The sequence below is a fragment of the Perognathus longimembris genome, chromosome 16 (assembly GCF_023159225.1).
Source record: "Perognathus longimembris pacificus isolate PPM17 chromosome 16, ASM2315922v1, whole genome shotgun sequence".
Lineage (NCBI taxonomy): Eukaryota > Metazoa > Chordata > Mammalia > Rodentia > Heteromyidae > Perognathus > Perognathus longimembris.
In genome coordinates, this window is record NC_063176.1 from 57,740,646 (window position 1) to 57,758,896 (window position 18,251).

Consider the following 18,251-nt stretch of genomic DNA (forward strand, 5'->3'; position numbering starts at 1 on the left):
ACTAATAATATATTGTGTAAATTTACTCATCCCTTTCCTTCTTGATTAGTATCTGCTTTGATTCCTTTGCCATAATGAGCAATACTGCCATAAATATTTGCTTAAACCTCTTTACTATTGCATATATTTCTATGAAACAAATAGCTAAAAGTGAGATCGTTTGGTTAAGTGATTGATGTATGCTTATTCCTGTTTCATTGAAGTTTTCTCTCACAATAAGCTTATATATATAAGCACGCACACACACACACATCTCCGCATTTAGTTTATATATATAGTTTGGTAGACTTGAACCCAGCTTAGGAGACCACATTATTAGCATTCTCAGAGTCACATCTGTGCTCCCTTGGGGCCACTCCTCTCAGTTCCCAAGAGTGGTCTGTGCAGTTTTTGTTTTTATTTTTTGCTGGTCCTGGGGCTTGACCTCGGGCTCTGGGCACTGTCCCTGAGCTTCTTTTTGCTCAAGGCTTGCACTTCAGCTTTTTTTGGTAATTTATTGGAAATAAGAGTCTCATGGACTTTCCAGCCCAGGCTGACTTTGAACTTTGGCCCTCAGATCTCAGCTACTTGAGTAGTTAAGATTACATGTATGAGCCACCACTTCCTTGATGTGTGCATTTTTAATTTTAATAAGTATTAGATCATTGTTTTCCAAAATGCAGTGCACGAGCGTTCCCCTTCCTTTCAATAACAAATTATGTTTGCAGTCCAAGTATCAGTGATAAGACCTATTCAGGCCCTGAGTTCAAGCCCCAGGATCAGCACATACAAATAGCCTTTCTGAGTTTCCATATTGAGAGTCTGGTGCCTTGATTGTTAGGTTTATCTTTAGTCAGTTTTCTGTTGTAGAGGAAATCTTTTTCCCCATGTGCTTTTCCCCATGTGGTTGTTGCATCTCCAGAGGACACAGACCTCTAAGTCATACTGCTTGGGATCAAATCCTGCTTCCATCTCACTGCTTATTAAAATTAAAACAAAGTCTAAATAAACCTTTAATACTTATCAGGTTTCTATAAAGTGTCAGATTTGTGTTTTCAGAATCAAATGTTCAAATGTAAATGCCAATTCATCATCTTAAGTAAGTGTTTCATAATTAAATAGATCTGTCTCCAGTTAATTTGAAGATGCTTTATATGTCGACTTATGGCAAAGGTCCTTTGCATTTTGGTTGTGAAATTTATTTATTACAGCTTTTTAAAGAGTTAATGGTGAGCACATAGCATGATTATAGAGGATATTTTCGATATTTAGTTAATTGAATGATTTATATTTCAGTGTGTTTAATATCTTACATTTTGGTTGTTTTTAAAGCTGCAGATATGACCAGCAAACCCAGTGTTGAGTATTCAGCAATAATTCAAAATGGGATGAATCAAACACTAGAAAGAAAGGTAAATCATTGCAAATAGAATAATTCTAAACCTTATTTGTTTAACAAATACATACATACATATGTACACACACGCACACACACACATATATTAAATGGTTTTTTAAAAAAGATGTTGGGGGGCTGGGGATCTGGCCTAGTGGCAAGAGTGCCTGCCTCATATACATGAGGCCCTGGGTTCGATTCCCCAGCACCACATATACAGAAAATGGCCAGAAGTGGCGCTGTGGCTCAAGTGGCAGAGTGCTAGCCTTGAGCAAAAAGAAGCCAGGGACAGTGCTCAGGCCCTGAGTCCAAGCCCCAGGACTGGCCAAAAAATAAATAAATAAATAAAATAAAATAAAATAAAAAATAATAATAATAAATAAAAAAGATGTTGGCACCATTGGCTCATGAGGCTAAGATCCAATGACTTTGGTTTGAAGCCAGCAGTGGCAGAAAAGTCCAGAAGACTGATCTTTGGTGAAGCAGCAAAATAGCTAGACTGCAGGTATGGCGTAAGTGGTAGAGCATCATCCAACATGTGTGTGTGCGTGTGCATACACACACACACAGAGTTTGTGTTCTCCAGAAGCAATAGAGTTTGATTTGGTTCAGGGAATGGGAAGACAGAGACATACCACACAAATCTGTGCCATAATATGTGTTATGTGCCAAAGCAGGCCTGAGTTCAGTGCTCTAGGAAGAAGAGAGCCATATAACTTAAACTTTATACTGTTTTAATTTGATTGTTTTGAGTGGAGAGACAAGAGTTTGGGTAGTCTTTCTGAAGTATCAAAATTGTATCTGCAATGAGATCTAGTGGATGATTAGGAGTTGGCTAGTTTGAAGATCCCACATTTATAGAGTCAAAGAAGGGCTGGGAATATGGCCTAGTGGCAAGAGTGCTTCCTCCTACACATGAAGCTCCCAGTTTGATTCCCCAGCACCACATATATGGAAAACGGCCAGAAGGGGCGCTGTGGCTCAGGTGGCAGAGTGCTAGCCTTGAGGGGGAAGAAGCCAGGGATGGTTGGTGCTCAGGCCCTGAGTCCAAGGCCCAGGACTGGCCCCCCCCCCCAAAAAAAAAAAATAGAGTCAAAGAAAAATGGAGATAAATTTTGGAAGGTAATGGAAAGATAGCTTAGAACTTTTTTTTTTTTTTTTTTTGCCAGTCCTGGGGCTTGAACTCAGGTTCTGGACTCTGCTCCTGAGCTTCTTTTGCTCAAGACTAGCACTAGAACCATTTGAGCCACAGTGCCACTTCTGCCTTTTTCTGTGTATGTGGTACTAAGTAATGAAACCCAGGGCTTCATGCATGCTAAGCAAGCATTCTACCACTAATCCACATTCCCAGCCCCAGCTTAAAACTTTGGAGTAGTGGGAAAAAGTAGTCAGAAAGGCCTGGAAACAGTATCAGAGAGAAGAGATCATTTTGCTGAAAAGCTTGTGTAGGGAACATGGGTGGAGGTGCCTCGTGGTGAGGAGAAAGAACTCTGGAGCAAACCTGTGTTCAGGCCCCAGCTTATCATAATTTCAGCGTAAATGTCCTGTTGCAAAATAGGGACAGTGGGAGAGCTGTCTCTAGTATGGATAGGATGGGTACTTGATTTTTGAGAAGCCATGGATTTCCTGACATATTTTAAAGTTGATATTTAAAATACTTGTCACAAGTTCAGAAACTTGCAAAGGATGTGATTTCTGACATATTGTTAATATTGGTATTTAAACCAGCATACCAACTTAAAATATATCCACTGTGATTAAAACCACACCGTGACGACTTGATTTCCATAATCATACTAAAAAATACGCGAGCAACATCTGAAATCTTAGATTTCTCGTTTTTCTTGAGTCTTTTTCTTGTATCCTCCTCCACAAATTCTTACTCTGTAAATTTTATGCTTGAAAGTCTGTTCTTGAAAAACATATAATTCTCTGTAATAAAAGTTAGTATAGGGGGGAGGGAAAGGGAGGGAGGGAGGGGGGCATGAGGGACAAGGCAACAAACGGTACAAGAAATGTATCCAATGCCCAATGTATGATAATGTAACCTCTCTGTACATCAGTTTGATAATAAAAATTTGAGAAATAAAAAAAGAAAGTAAAAGGTCATCAATTGAAAAAAAAAAGTTAGTATAAATTTTTAAAATTTCCACATCATATGGCCAAGTGTTAAAGCTTTTTTTCAAAATTATTTCAAATTACTTGTTTAAATAAAGGTCTTCATCTTATAAAATTGGAAATAAATATTAAAGACAAAGTAATACTGTCAACGAATCCTATAATGAAATAGACAGGAATGCACCAATAGTATGTTGTTCATTACCAGAATGAGAAGACATCACTACTGATCTGCACTTTGTTCTTTAATTAATACGTCAGTTAACATATTTTAAAATAATTTTGGTGCTGTCACTTTATAACTAAAACAAAAATGAATGACCAGAAGAAAAAAAAAAACCAGGCTTGGATGTAGGGATAGGTACTGGGGGTGGCTAACAAAGAGGTGCATGAGGATTAATAGGGCTGACAGTAGTTTATTTGCATGAAGATAAAACGATGAAAACGATTTATGTTTTCATATAAAAAAAGAACCATGAAGCCTATTGAAATTGTTTTAGGAAGAGTGGGAAGGGGTGAGGTTGATTGTGATGCATTGTCTACTGTGAAATTCCCCTTCTACAACTACTTTTGTGTGTATGTGTGTAGTGTGGGTTCTAGGTCTTGAGGCCAGGGCCTGGGTACTGTCCTTGAGCGTTTGTGTTCGAGGCTAGCACTTCACCACTTGAGGCACAGCTCTATGTCAAGATTTTTTGTGTGTGATTTATTGGAGATGAGAGTTTCACAGACTTTCCTGTCTGGGCTGGCTTCAAATCATGATCCTTAGATCATGGCTTGCTAGCTAGGATTAGGCTTGAGCCACTGGCTCCCAGCTCAACTAATGTATACTAAGAAAAAGAAGGAAAGTATGGTTAAATGACTGGATGTGTGGCTTAGTGGTAAAGCATTTATTTGCCTAATGTGCAAAGTCCTAAGTTCTATCTTGAGGGAGGGAGGAAGGGAAGGAAGGAGGGAGGGGGGGAGGAAGGGAGGGAGGGAGGAGGGAGGGCAGGCAAGAAAGAGTGGTCATAGGAAATGTGAAGCTTAAATCCTCACATTATCTTGGACAATTTTACCAGAAATTAGTTTGATTTATAGATTTATTCTATGCTGTTCCATGTTTTAATGAAATAGAACATAGGTCATGTTCTATGAGATGTGAATACATTCTAACAAAATGCTTTCCGTTTTTCTGCAGACTTCTAAATCTTTAACAAGCCAGACATCAAGAGCATCCATCAAGTTCTTTCCTCAGTCCTCCATTACTGAGCGCACAGGTCAGCTTTCTGCTGACCAAATGCAGAAAAGCACAAACTCACAGACTCTTCCCAGCCGTGTAATTCCACAGTGGGATCAAGAAGTTTCAGTTATACAGAAAATGGAATATAATAGACAGCATTTCCTAAAGAAAAACGTAAATAATGGAAACAAGGAAAGCAGGGATCGCAAAAGAAAACATAATACATGTAGTAGTTCATCAGAGAAAATAAGTAAACGCATGACAATAGAAGAGCATGCCAATAGGGTTGAGAACTCTAGATGCTCAAGAATGCTGCAAAGACAGTTTTGTGATATTAGGTACTTGGATGACTTGGCAAAAAGCCAGATGATGGAAATGCTCAAGCAGGCAGTGGCCCTGGTGGTAACTCTGATGTATAAGGATGGATCCACCCAGATAACAGCTGACCAGGTTAGTAAACATGGATGGGTTTTGTTAATTTTGCTCCATAAGAGAAGCTCCCCTTCACTGGGCTTGGTGGCATATGCTGTAGTCCAGCACTTGGTAGACTGAGACAGGAGTTTGAAACTAGCCTAGACACCATAGTGAGACCCTATCTCAAAAAAAAAACAACAAAAGGAAGCTCCTTTTCTGATTTTGACAGGGAAGCTAGAAATAAGACTGTGAGCCTTTCCCTCCCTCCAGTGGTAAATTATGTAGGCTGCTTTCTGGAATGGATGCTGCATTTTGTATGCCACTAGTAAAATGCAAGTGTTTCACAGTCTCTACCTCCTTGCAAATATTTCTCAGTCTTCTTTATTTTAGCCATTTTAGTGAGAGGTATTGTCTATGTTTAATTTTGGTACTTTGTGGTGCTGTGTTTTTACAGGTTTCTCCAGCCTCCTCCATTAAAGGAATTGTGATGTTACTGAAGAGTCATCAAGAAGACAGCAGAGGTCCTCTGGATCCCCCAGGAGCCTGCGGTGGTAGTCTGGAGGAGGGCGTTGTGTCCACTGACCAGTACATCTACATACAAACAGAACATCCTTCCATCCAGAGCAAAGAACAAGAGGCACATGGTCTGTTTGCCAGGTAAGGGATCTACTCGTTTCCTCAACTCCTGCTTACATGCTTGCTTTAGCCCAGTGCTCCTCAGAAATTACCTAAGCAGGTCCTTCCACAGCCGATTTGCTGGGATCAGAAACCCAACAAAGGCCCACATGTAACATTTGGTGGTCACATCTCTTCTAATCTGAATCATCTTGTAGAAGATCCTGCGTCCTGCATTTCCCATTTGCTTCATTGTGGGGTGCTTTAGTTTGGTTTCCAGTAAATGGATTTTGGCTCTAAAGGCTTAATTACTTGGATCCAACTTTTTTCTAACTTTGTAACTTCCTCCACATTTAGTAATTAACATCTTCTGTAAAGAGCTTTCCCTCATCATCTAGACTTTTTGTTTACTGTGCCCTTCATGTCTTCAGTCACATGTGATCTTGTTGGCCAGGCCTGCCTGAATCGCCTGGATAAGATGTTACTCCATCTTACATAAGATAGTATGCCACACAGGATCCCATCCTCACAGTTCTCCCACCTCACTCTAGGTGTCTTCCATATTTACTGTGTGACTGAGATCTCTGAGGGCAGGAATTGTTGTATTCACTTTTGTATCCCCAAGAACAATGCTGCAGAATAGGTATTTAATATTTATTCTGTATTATTATTGATTGAATGAGCATTAGTGAGTTCCAGGACAATTATATTATTATCTAATTCTAATATTGCCTTATGTACCATAATATTAGACACAATGTTCCCAACTCTATGACAGTATCTTTGGGATTCAAAATGGATTTACATAATTTAATTAATATATGCATAAATTTATTAAATACTTGTGCAATATATTTTCAGATATCTGCTCTCTTTATGTGTTAGATCTTATTGATTCCATTTTATAGATGAGAAACAGGCTTAAAGAGTCGAATTAGTCTTCAGTTTCAACTCAAATGCTCTGTGTGTGTGTATGTGTGTGTGTGTTGGCCCTGGGGCTTGAACTTAGGGCCTAGGCACTGTGCCTGAGCATTTTTGCTCAAGGCTAGAGCTCTACCACTTGAGTCACAGTTCCATTTCCAGCTTTTTAGAGGTTAATTGGAGAAAAGAATCTCACAGACTTCTCTACACCAGCTAGCACACCAAACTGTGACCCTCAGATACCAGCCTCCTGAGTAGCTAGGATTACAGGTGTGAGCCACCGGTGCCCAGCTTTCAAATGTCTCTTAAACCCAAATCTAGCTTTTTAATTTTAATTTATTTATTTTTACAGTGCTGGGGATTGAGCCTGGAGCCTTGTGCATGCTAATCATGAATTCTGCTACTGAGCTATACTCCAGGCCCCTAGCTTCTTTAAACAATTATAGCCACCTTTTCAAAAAATGTGACATAATTGACTTATAAGATACATTCTATTTCAATCTTTTTACTTTACAAGATCCTCCTTCACTCTTGTTTTATCCAAGAAAAATTCCAGCCAGTCTGCCTGCCTCCTAGCAGAAGGCCGCATAGCTGATTGGATTGCCTTACCCAGGACCCTTGTATCTCAGCAAGAACAGTAGTATAGTGCCAGGGGGCTCCAGGTGTCCCTACTCCCTCCTCATCTCTCCCACTGTGTGCCCCTGGTCACTCTATGTAGGCCAAGACCTGAGGTCTTGCTATTTGTCCTTTGATCTGCCTACCGTCCTGGTCTTCCTGTTTAAGGAAAGCAAGGTCAGGTCATATAGAATTCAAAATGCCTGATATTGTCTGTAAAGTAAGCAAGCAAGGTCCAACTCTAAGTTTATGTGCTACCTCTTTGTGCTCCTAGTTTCTTCCTCCCCCCACCCTAGAGAACCTTATTAGTGTATTAATAAACAATTACCATGAAAGGGTTTTATGGTGTGATGGCTTTGTTACCTGGTAGTAAGGAGATATGGTCTCAGACTCCAGCCTTGCCAGTTACTAGATGTAAGTTTCTCAGTTGAGGTCCCCTCTCCTATACAATGGGTAAGTACCTGGCTAATAGACACTCCTGCCAGGATCAGGGTTGCTCCGCTGAGTTAAGGCAGTGCTAATGGGGAACCTGCCATGTGGTCAGTGTCTGGTAAAGGTGAACTATGATCCCACATTCATGAACCTTGTGAGGCAATGGGAGAACATTCAGTTTATTACAGCTCAAAGGTACCCCCTCTATGTCGGTTTGTGGACAGGAGTACAGGACTGGAGAGGGGCTGCTGCTTCCTCAGAGCAGCACTGGCGCAGGTAGCAAACCTTTGGGAGAAGGGTGGTCAAGAAGGAGCAAGTGGGGCTGGGAATATGGCCTAGTGGTAAAGTGCTCGTCTCGTATCCATGAAGCCCTGGGTTCGATTCCTCAGCACCACATATCTAGAAAACGGCCAGAAGTGGCGCTGTGGCTCAAGTGGTAGAGTGCTAGCCTTGAGCAAAAAGAAGCCAGGGACAGTGCTCAGGCCCTGAGTTCAAGGCCCAGGACTGGCAAAAAAAAAAAAAAAAAAGGAGCAAGTGTAGCAGCCAAAAGTCTGAGACTCAGTAAGACTGAGGAGGCTGAAATGTTTGGAGGGTGTTCTAGGGAGAACACACTGCAGAGCCTCTGTGAGGGCCCAGGTTTGAGTGTGTATGTTCTGTGCAGGAACTCGGGCCTTTCTCTGCAGATTTTGGGGCTTTGCTCAGGGATAAGCTATGGAGCATGGTAGGTAGCCCCTGTGTTTCAGCTTCATTAAATATAAAATGTAGAGAAGAAATAATGCCAGCCTGTGGGTCACAACTAAAATCCTAGCTACTCAGGAAGCTTCAATCTGAAGGATCAAGGTTCAAAGCACTTCATGAGGCTATCTCCAAAACAACCAGCAAAAATCCAGGCTAGAAATGTGCTTCAAGTGGTAGAGTACCAGCTGAGCAAGCACAGGGGCTTGAGTTGAAACTCCCACGCTGGCAAAAGGAAGGGAGGAGGGAGGGAGGGAGGGAAGGAGAGAAGGGAGAAAGAAAAAAAAAAAAAAAGGAATGTAGGTTACTTACCTCATAGGATTCTTTAGTTAATCTAAAGAATAACCACCAGTAGAGGAATGGTAATGTTTTTCTAAGTTTAAAGTTCAGAATTACTGTCTAAATAAGTGGATTTCTTTCTGTCTTCTAGGAATGTGCTCTTTCAGACACTGAAATGTAAATGTCCTGTTGTTTGTTTTAATGCTAAGGACTTTGTGAGGACAGTGCTGCAGCTCTGTGGTGACCGCAGTTGGAAGCATGGTGAGTGGCAGCACTTGCTGACTTTGCAGTTTAGCTCTTCTCCTCCTCTTGGGGTGGGGAAATGACAGCGCCATCTTGTCATTTACTCCAGGGCTCCTGGCCATTCAAATGCGGATATACACCTCACCTTCCCTAAGCAGGGGCAAGCACTGCCCTTCATGTGTCCAGATTATGCTTGAAATATTACCTATTTATATTCCTTTAGTATTTAAAATAATAAAGAATTAACCTACAAGGTATCAGAAAAGAAAGGGACTTGTTACCACAAATGGCTTATAAACTTTCTAAGAACTTAACTGTAGACTAGAGTAAAAATAAACATCAACACGAAACCATGGGTTTGATTCCCCAGCACCACATATATAGAAAAACCTAGAAGGAGCACTGTGGCTCAAGGGCAGAGTGCTAGCCTTGAGCAAAAAGAAGCCAGGGACAGTGCTCAGGCCCTGAGTTCAGGCCCCAGGACTGGCCAAAAAAAAAAAGTGTCAAAATATCATTTAATTTGCTAGTCTTAAAATTCATCACACCCGATATCAAAAACAGCACATTTGAGCCAGGCATGGTGGTATGTGCTTGTGATTCCCAACCCCATGAGCCTCAGATAGAAGGATCATGAGTTCAAGGACTACCTGGGCTACATAACTGGACTATGTTTCAAAAAATAAGAAAGGAAGACAGCAGCACTGGCCAGAGATTTGGAGCACGGAAGTACTATTCTGTAGCATATAGTCCAGATGTGTGGAAAGCTATATGCCTGGGTTTCAGCATGAAAAACAATACATTTCTTATATTCAGATGGCTTTTTTTCTAGTCGTGCTCTTAAAATAACTAAAAAAAAAGTAAGGCTTCACCATCTTTTTTTATTCATAGCATTTTCCGCCAGTGAGTTCGTCTGTGCATATGAGGAGAAATTGAATGTCTGAATATCTTACAATATTGCTTACATTGCTAGATTTTTCTCCAGTATGACAGGACTCATGCTGTATGGGAAGTGTGACTTTAGGCTTTACTGCACTGCTGAGAATCATGATTTTTCTCCACTTGTTCTTTCATGGACTCGAAGGGATTCTTCTTTCTTTTCTTTCCTGTTTTTGATGCCTGGATTTGAACTCAGGGCTTAACCTATTGAGCCACACTTCCAGCCAGGCTTTTGGCTGGTTATTTTAAAGAAAGAATCTCGTAGGTAATCTTTTCATATTTCTGGAAATCCAATTTGTATTTGAACTTCCCCACTTGTTCTATAACACCTCTTAGTTGCTTATCATTTATTGTTAGAATCTATTGGTTGTCATTGCCTAGGTTCCTAAATTGTAGCATAGTGATATTCAAAATCTATTATACCTTCTTGACTTTATCTGAGACTATAGGTGTGTGCCATTAAATCTACCTAGCAATTTGTGCATGTGTGTGTGCGTGTGTGTGCTCACGCCTGCACAGGTGTGCACGTGTCAGTCCTACTTAAACTCAGCCTGGGCACTGTCCCTGAGGTTTTTTTGCTCAAGGCTAGCAGCCTACCATAGCACTTTTTAATTTTGTTTTGTTTTGTTTTGTTTTTGAGCCAGTGTCTCATTATGTAGTCCAGGCTGGTCCTGAACACCCCACCATCCTGCCTTAGTTTCTAGGGCACAAAAATTAGACGAGTGCACCTCCACACCCGGCCTAACATTTCTTTTCCAGCTACTGGCATTTTCTTCCCACTGGGGAGATTTGATTGGCAGACCTGGGCTTTTCACTTCTGAGAATTTGCACAGCCTAGCCCCCAGAGTTTGCCAGTGCTGTCAGGTTTCCCCAGGGACGTTCAGAACGTCCGTCAGTAAGAACTCTTCTTGGAACTCTAGAGGCAAACTCAAAAGGCAGTGGGAGTGGTGCTTGGGGGCAGTCCTGGCATCAGGCAGTGGGAGTGGTGCTTGGGGGCAGTCCGGGCATCAGGTAGTGGGAGTGGTGCTTGGGGGCAGTCCGGGCATCAGGCAGTGGGAGTGGTGCTTGGGGGCAGTCCGGGCATCAGGCAGTGGGAGTGGTGCTTGGGGGCAGTCCGGGCATCAGGCAGTGGGAGTGGTGCTTGGGGGCAGTCCGGGCATCAGGCAGCGTGTGTGACGCCATGCAGTGCTGCCCTGGGGAGCGAGCAGCCACATTGACTGTCGGCTCTCATCCACAGTTTCAAATCTGCTAACGTGGGAGGCGGAGTCATCTCACACAGGCGTCCGCAGATGTAAAAGTCATGACAATCGCTGCTTTGGTAAATCTAAATCTCATAGACTAGTAGAACTTAGAGATTCGGGCTTCGGACTCTTGTCCATGAAAGATCTAAACTCCAGTTGAGCAGGGAGTCCTTCCCCTCTTCGCTGGGGATCCACTTCTTCCATTTGATGTGCATGGAGATCAACTGTGTGGGCCCTGGTATGCTGAGGCTACCTTTCCAAAGAGTTAAGATGGTTGAGGAGCTGGACACCACTGGCCCACACCTAAAATCCTAGCTACTCGGGAGGCTGAGCTTTGCGGAGCACAGTTTGATGCCAACGTGAGCAGACAAATCTGAGACTCTTATCTCCAGTTAACTACCCAAATGCTGCAAACAGAACTATACTCAAGTAGCAGAGTGTTAGCCTTAAGCAAAAAAGCTCAGGGACAGCTGTCAGGCCCTGAATTTAAGTCCCGGGACTGGTGCACGCGTGTATGTGCGCATGTGCATGCACACACACACCAATTGCTGAGATGATAAAATGACATGGGTACTTAGCTGTATAATTTGAAAGGAGGGCAATATAATATTATTATTCACTTGAACCTTTAAGAACCTTGTAAAAGCAGGAAAAGCACTACTTACTTAAGGTGGGGTTTTATTTTTTATTTGTTTTTTTAGGATTAAGTGAAATTTTCCTTTTCAGCTGCTGGGTTTGTGGGGCTAGATCCCAGAATAGCTGCATGGCTCATAGAGCCCAGTGATGCCACACCTTCTTTCCAGGACTTGGTAGCAAAACACCTCGGAAAGTCCACCACAGTCAAAGCAAGTGGAGTGAATGGGAATTCTTCAGCAAGTATTGTGGTGAGTCATTTTAAGATGAGATTTTTGTTCTCTTTGCTACAAGTCTTTTTTCCAACTTTTTATTAGCAAAAAGTGCATTTCTAACATTCATTGGCCCGTATTCCACACAAATATTTTTGGACTTGATATTTCTGGTGGGGCATGATGAATAAGGACGGGATAGTTTTGAGAAATCCGATGGACAGTGATTCTGACATCAGTCACCTGTTCTGTGAGCCAAAGCGTCATGCTGCTGCTGACCACCGTGAGCACTATGCTGGAGCTCCTGGGATGACCGCCTCAGTCCTTGTGGGCAGAGCAGAAGAGCTGCCTGCCTAAATCTCAAGCCCTCCTGCTGGAGATGCCCCTGGTTTTTGCCTAGAGGAGCAAGGCCATGGCAGAGAGGGGCCAGGGAGCATGCAGAGGCCCAAGGGAGCCTGTGTGATGGCACCAGCCCCAGGATCTTCCCCCTTGCGACTGCTTGTGTGAGAGGAAGGTCTGTGTCCCACAGCGTTTTTGCTGAATTGCTCAGAAGAGTGGAAGGGAGTTCAGGTAGAAGGAACAGCTGGGAATGGCAAAACCTGGCAGGGAACAGTAGGGCTGCTTGCAAAGGAGGAGAAAACTGGAAGCCAGATGTGGGGCTCTCAGAGGGCTAAACCATGCCAAGGAGCTGGCCTATCCCGGGCCTGTTCAAAATGGAGGAGGAGCATGTGGCCATTTTGGAGTTAATAGAGCTCCTGCATGCAGCCATGTGGGATTGCTCCTGGTGGCGGTCTGGACCTGCAGGTATGTGCTCCTCTGATGAGTCATTGACAGGAGAGCCAGGCCAGGCTGTGTACAGCCAGCCACCGGCCCACTAGGCCATCCCGATCCGAGACCTTCAGTGGTGAGCGTTCTGAACTGCCGGGAGTCGGGTTGTTCAACCATTGCAGGATGGCCCGCAACTCTGTTGCAGACTGTGGGGGGAGCTGCATCTCATCGTGACTCCCTCTCTGTCTGCTGGAAACAGCCCCTTTGGGGGGGTCTCCCCGTACCTTTATAAGCATCTCCCCTAGGGTGAGGGTGGGTAGGCAGGTGTGGATGTTACTACCATGGCGGGGGGCAGGGTGGCCGAGACAGTGGGATCTCAGAGGCCTAGGCTCTCACTTTGCCACCTTCTAATCATAGTTGCCCGTGATTATTATTCATGCATGCTAATGTGGGCGTTCACGAACGCATGAAATACACAGCAGAATATTTTATGAGGGTTTTTTTTTTTAATTTAGGCTTTTTGTGATTCTGTTTCTCATTTTTGGAGAATGAGGGAAATGCTAGGCTGGGAGGAAGGGTCTGGCTAGCTTGCAGTTGTGTGCTGGAGGCACTTTCTGTAGAGGGGACCTTGTCTACTTGAGGCAATTGGTGAAGCCACCATTTAGGTAACACCAGCCATCGAGAGCCTCCTGCCTTCTTGCTAGCAGCACTCTGGTGAGTCATGGCCGTTTTCATGCTTTCATGTCATACCATGATGAACAAGGATGCCGTGTTTGTCTAAGTTTTTATACTTTTGCACTTTTAAAGAATCAAAATGTACGTGTGAACCTGGGGATACTCTACGAGCTCATGATGGACCTTTGTTCAAAACTGAAGGTAAGACGTTTAAGTTCTTATTGTACAAGAGCTGTCTTTTCGCTTGCACCTATCCCCACAGGGCACCTTTGCCCTATGAGACCTTTGTTCAGGCCTGGTTAATCTGCATCTCACTCAGGAAATGGAAGACTGGAATGATAAGATCTGAAGTTTTAAGTGTAACATGTTTCAAAATCCCCCCTTTTGCCAGGCCCGGTGGGGCTTTCCTTAACCTTAGTTACCTGGGAGGTTGAGAGCAGGAGGATTATGACTCAAGGCCAACCTGGGCAAAGGAGTTCATAAGACTCTACTCACTGTGAGAAGTTGGGAGCGGTGGTATGCACCTGTCACTCCAATTATGTTGGGAAGCATAAAATAGGAGGCATAGGACCAGGCAAGAAGTAAGACCCTGTCCAAAATAACCAGTGTAAAAATGGACTGGCAGAATGGCTTAGTAGTAGGGTGCCTGTCTAGCAAGCACAATGCCCTGAGTTTAAACCCAAGTGCTGAAACAAACAAACAAACATGTCCTTCCCTTTAATGAGGATGGTTCTCATGATAATGTAAAAGCTGAACATTTAGTTTGGTTAGCAGTGGTGTAAAAACAATTTCCCTCGACCAGAGTTTTAGTGGGAAGCCACAGACATCAGAGGGGACAACTGAGCTGCAGTAAAAGTCTGAGTCAGAGGTGCATGCGGGCATGGTGAAGGGGAACAACATGGAGATGCCTCCCGGAGTGGGTAGTGAAGGACTTGTCCACTGCCAGATCCAGGGCAAGCAGTTTCTGTCACTTCCTTCCCTGAGTCTTTTGCTGGGACCCAAACATGGAAATCCATGCAGGCAGAAGAAGGGGTCCAGGTGATGTGGCCTGAGGGGAGCTAGCCTGCCTTTGGGAGCAAACCAGTAGAGAAGGAAGGGGTCTAGAAGGCAGACAGAGAAATCAGGAGGAACTAGATGCTGCAGCCCAGCAGGCTCTCAGACAGCAGCAGGCAAAAGTAAAGACAGAACTCCCATAAAGTTCATGGAAGAAACTGTGAATAAAAGAGGAAGGATCTCATGATCTTAGTGCATGTGGGCCTAGTGTGAAGATCCCAGGGCTCCCTAGTGGGTGGTGGCAACTCATTTCAATAAAAATTTAGGTAAAGTTATGGAATTCAGCCAGCTTATTTTGAAATGACAAAGGAAGGCTAAAAGCCTGCCAAGCTCTTAAAAATATCCCCCAAAATGGGCTGGGAATGTGGCCTAGTGGTAGAGAGCTTGCCTCCTATATATGAAGCCCTAGGTTCAATTCCTCAGCACTACATATATGGTAAAAGCCAGAGGTGGCGCTGTGGCTCCAGTGGCAGAGTGCTAGCCTTGAGCAAAAGGAAACCAGGGACAGTGCTCAGGCCCTGAGTCCAAGGCCCAGGATTGGGGGTGGGGGGATGGGAATATAAATATATATATGTATCTCCAAAAAATGAGAAAAGGTAAAGGAGACTGGGATGGAGCTTGTCTTTTTGGCATTTCTGAATGGATCTACTAGATTTTGGTGACAGAATATGCAGTGGAAAGAGGAGTTTTACTTGAACAAAGGAGAAGAAGAGATGATGGGAAAGAAATTCACTCTGACAGGAGTTGCCCTAGTTCTAGCACCACAATGTCAAGTAGCTTGTCCAACAAATACAGACAACAACCTAAAGTAGCATTGATATTTCTTCCTATGAAACAGGTGTACGGTTTGTGGAAACTATTCTGCACGTTGGAGCTTCCTCTGATACCGATTTTGGCAGGTAAGTTACCACAAGACAAAGTATAGCCATTTTTTCCTAGAGAATCTTTAGATGATTTGGTAATGACTCCTCTCTCTAGCTGACATAGGCACCTACCTATCTCATGGGCTCTGGAAAGGCAATCCATCCTTTAATTTTCCTTCTGTAGCAAGAGAGTTGGGCTGCATTACCTCCCTGTCTACAAGTATGTCAAAAGTGCTGATACTCGTCCATTTGGACTCCTCTCATTCTGTAAAGTCAGGAGGAGGAGGAAGAAAGGGAGGAGATATCTCCGGTCTTTGACTTGCTGGCAGTTTTCTCTCCGGACGTATCCTCAAGTCCTGTGCTCCTCTCCATCCTGGTGGAGTAGAGAGACTCTCCCTGTAAGCACCAATCAGGGCTCTCACCCGTGGCTCTGACCTGAGTTTGCAGAACAGCTGAGCCTCACTTCCATGGGAAACTCAGTTCCATAGACGGAGTGCAGAGGGCCAGGCCAGCGTTGGCCAGTGCAGTCTGCATGCCTCCCTGCCTCAAGGCCAGTTGTATTGCAGTTCCCAGTTCTTCTGCAGAGGCTGGGCTGAAGAAGGGATGGCGTAAATGGGAGTTGCTAAGTAGGGCTCTTTAGTCTACTGAAAAGAATTCTTTTCTGCAGCGCAAGTATGATTTACCTTGGGTTTTTAACCATAGTGATGGAAAATCACAAGATTCGGGTGAACAAAGAAGAAATGGAAAAGACATCAGCACTTCTTGGGGTAAGCTGTTCTTTTGGGTTCTTCATGCCTGTCATTTCTCTCAGTAGATTCTGTGTTTCTTTCCTTCCCCCCTGGTTGCAGACTGACGTTGATATTGTTCTTTCACTCAGACTCGTGGAGGGAGGCTGAAGGGTTTAAATCCCAGCGCATCTAGTACATGTATCCGTGTGGGGACACACATTGTGTTTACTGCACATAAGCACACGAGGCCCTTCATTGCATCAGCTGCACATGTTTATGTGAGGGCACACATTGTATGTTCTGCATATGTGCACATGAGAGCATGCATTGCAACTGCTGTGTCCATGTATGTGGGACAAGCATTACATACGGCATTTATGTGGTTAAAAAAAATAAAACTTTTTGGCTGTACTGCAGTTTGAACACAGGGCTTTACGCTTGCTGAAGTAGTTCTCTGTGGATTTAACCACGCCTCCAACCTAAGGGACCTACAGAGTCCTTAAATGTCAGGTTTTTCTTGCAAGGACATTGCCCCCTGGAATGTGATGATGGAATTCTTGGGTTTCTTCAAAAATAAAAATATAGAAAGATACATAAAAATATATGAAAAGAGGGGCTGGGAATATGGCCTAGTGGCAAGAGTGCTTGCCCGGTGTACATGAAGCCCTGGGTTCGATTCCTCAGCACCACATATATAGAAAACGGCCAGAAGTGGCGCTGTGGCTCAAGTGGCAGAGTGCTAGCCTTGAGCAAAAAGATGCATAACATTTGACCTTAAAGCAAACTCTGGTGTAGCTGTCACTTTGGTTAAAGCGCTGTATCCAGAGTGCTGTATACTTTTCCTGCCAGAAACTCATTCCCGATGTTAAAAATGACCACCATCCTGCCTTTATGGTTATTTTGTTGTTGCTTTTCTTTGTGGTTTTTCTAGTTCAATAAAAATTATTACTTTCTACAAACAATATACATTGACTTGGTTTTGAACTGTGAGTAGATCAAAAGCGAGACCTGTCTCTCAGCCTTCTGCATCTCGGCCTCACTGGCATGGCTTTACGTAATGCGTAGTGCAGTGCTCGAGACTGCTGGCTGTTTTTAGGTTACCCTCATTACAAACCACACATAAAGTTTAGTTTATGTTTTCCTGATTACTGATGAGGGTAATGACTTTTCTATCGCCATTATCTGTTAGGTTTTGTTTGTAAAGGATCTATTTAAAGAGTTTACTCATTTCCATGTCTTCTCTTACTAGTCTCATATATTCTGATCAACCTCTCCCTTTCTGTCTTGTTTCATATGATGCTGGATTCCTTTTTCAGTCCTAATATCATGTTGATATATTATTCCTTTTGCTTCTGAGACTGAGCTTCAGGTTGGCAGACTGCTTACCTAGCAAGTGTAAGATTCAAACTTAAGTTCTGCCAAAAAAAAAAAAGTTGTAATTTCTTCAGTTGTTCTCATATGTTTTCAGTAGGATGATTCTGTAAGTCTGAAAATTCCAGTGTGTGTGCGTGCGTGTGTGTGTGTGTGTGTGTGTGTGTGTGTGTGTGTGTGTCCCCATTTGGGTAAGTTATAGATTACTTCTTATTCCATTATCAGTTTTTTTAATTGAGAATAGTTTGATTAAAAAATTAACAACTTGGGTCAGGCACCGGTAGCTCACTCCTATAATCCTAACAACTTGGGAGGCTGAGATCTGAGGATCATGGTTCAAAGCCAGCCTGGGAAGGAAAGTCTGTGAGACTCTTATCTCCAATTAACCACCAGAAAACTGGAACTGGTGCTGTGATTCAAGTGGTAGTATGCTAGCCTTGAGCTGAAGAGCTCAGGGACAGTGCCCCAGGCCCAGAGTTCGAGCCCCATGACCGACAATAAAAAAATAACAAATCGTGAATACTATGAAAATGTGTTTTTCATATGTTCAGGCTCGTCTCAAGGAACTGGAGCAAGAAGCCCATTTTGTTTCAGGAGAACCATTTCTTATAATGAGTAATAATCAGCTTCGTGAGGTAATGCTGAATTTTTGTATTCTTTCAAAAAATAAGTTTCTTACTCAGGAGTTAAGTGGTTTATTCTGATAAGTATTATTTTTATATTTATTAGAAAGTGTTTTAAGTTCGTGTTCTTTCACAAGTGATGAACATGTTGATATTCAGTTTTTGAGTCTTTAAATTCCAGA

At 43.1% G+C, this 18,251-nt stretch overlaps 1 protein-coding gene across 1 annotated transcript in view; it reads left to right on the forward strand.

Moving 5' to 3' along the window:
• Positions 1-18,251, forward strand: part of Poln (DNA polymerase nu) — a 100,418-nt gene that overhangs the window by 9,463 nt on the left and 72,704 nt on the right. The window contains exons 2-10 of the mRNA XM_048364509.1: positions 1,312-1,391; positions 4,671-5,162; positions 5,581-5,783; positions 8,875-8,984; positions 11,870-12,027; positions 13,564-13,632; positions 15,323-15,383; positions 16,050-16,114; positions 17,998-18,081. Coding sequence (XP_048220466.1) covers positions 1,312-1,391; positions 4,671-5,162; positions 5,581-5,783; positions 8,875-8,984; positions 11,870-12,027; positions 13,564-13,632; positions 15,323-15,383; positions 16,050-16,114; positions 17,998-18,081 — 1,322 coding nt within the window. The remainder of the gene's footprint in view (positions 1-1,311; positions 1,392-4,670; positions 5,163-5,580; positions 5,784-8,874; positions 8,985-11,869; positions 12,028-13,563; positions 13,633-15,322; positions 15,384-16,049; positions 16,115-17,997; positions 18,082-18,251) is intronic.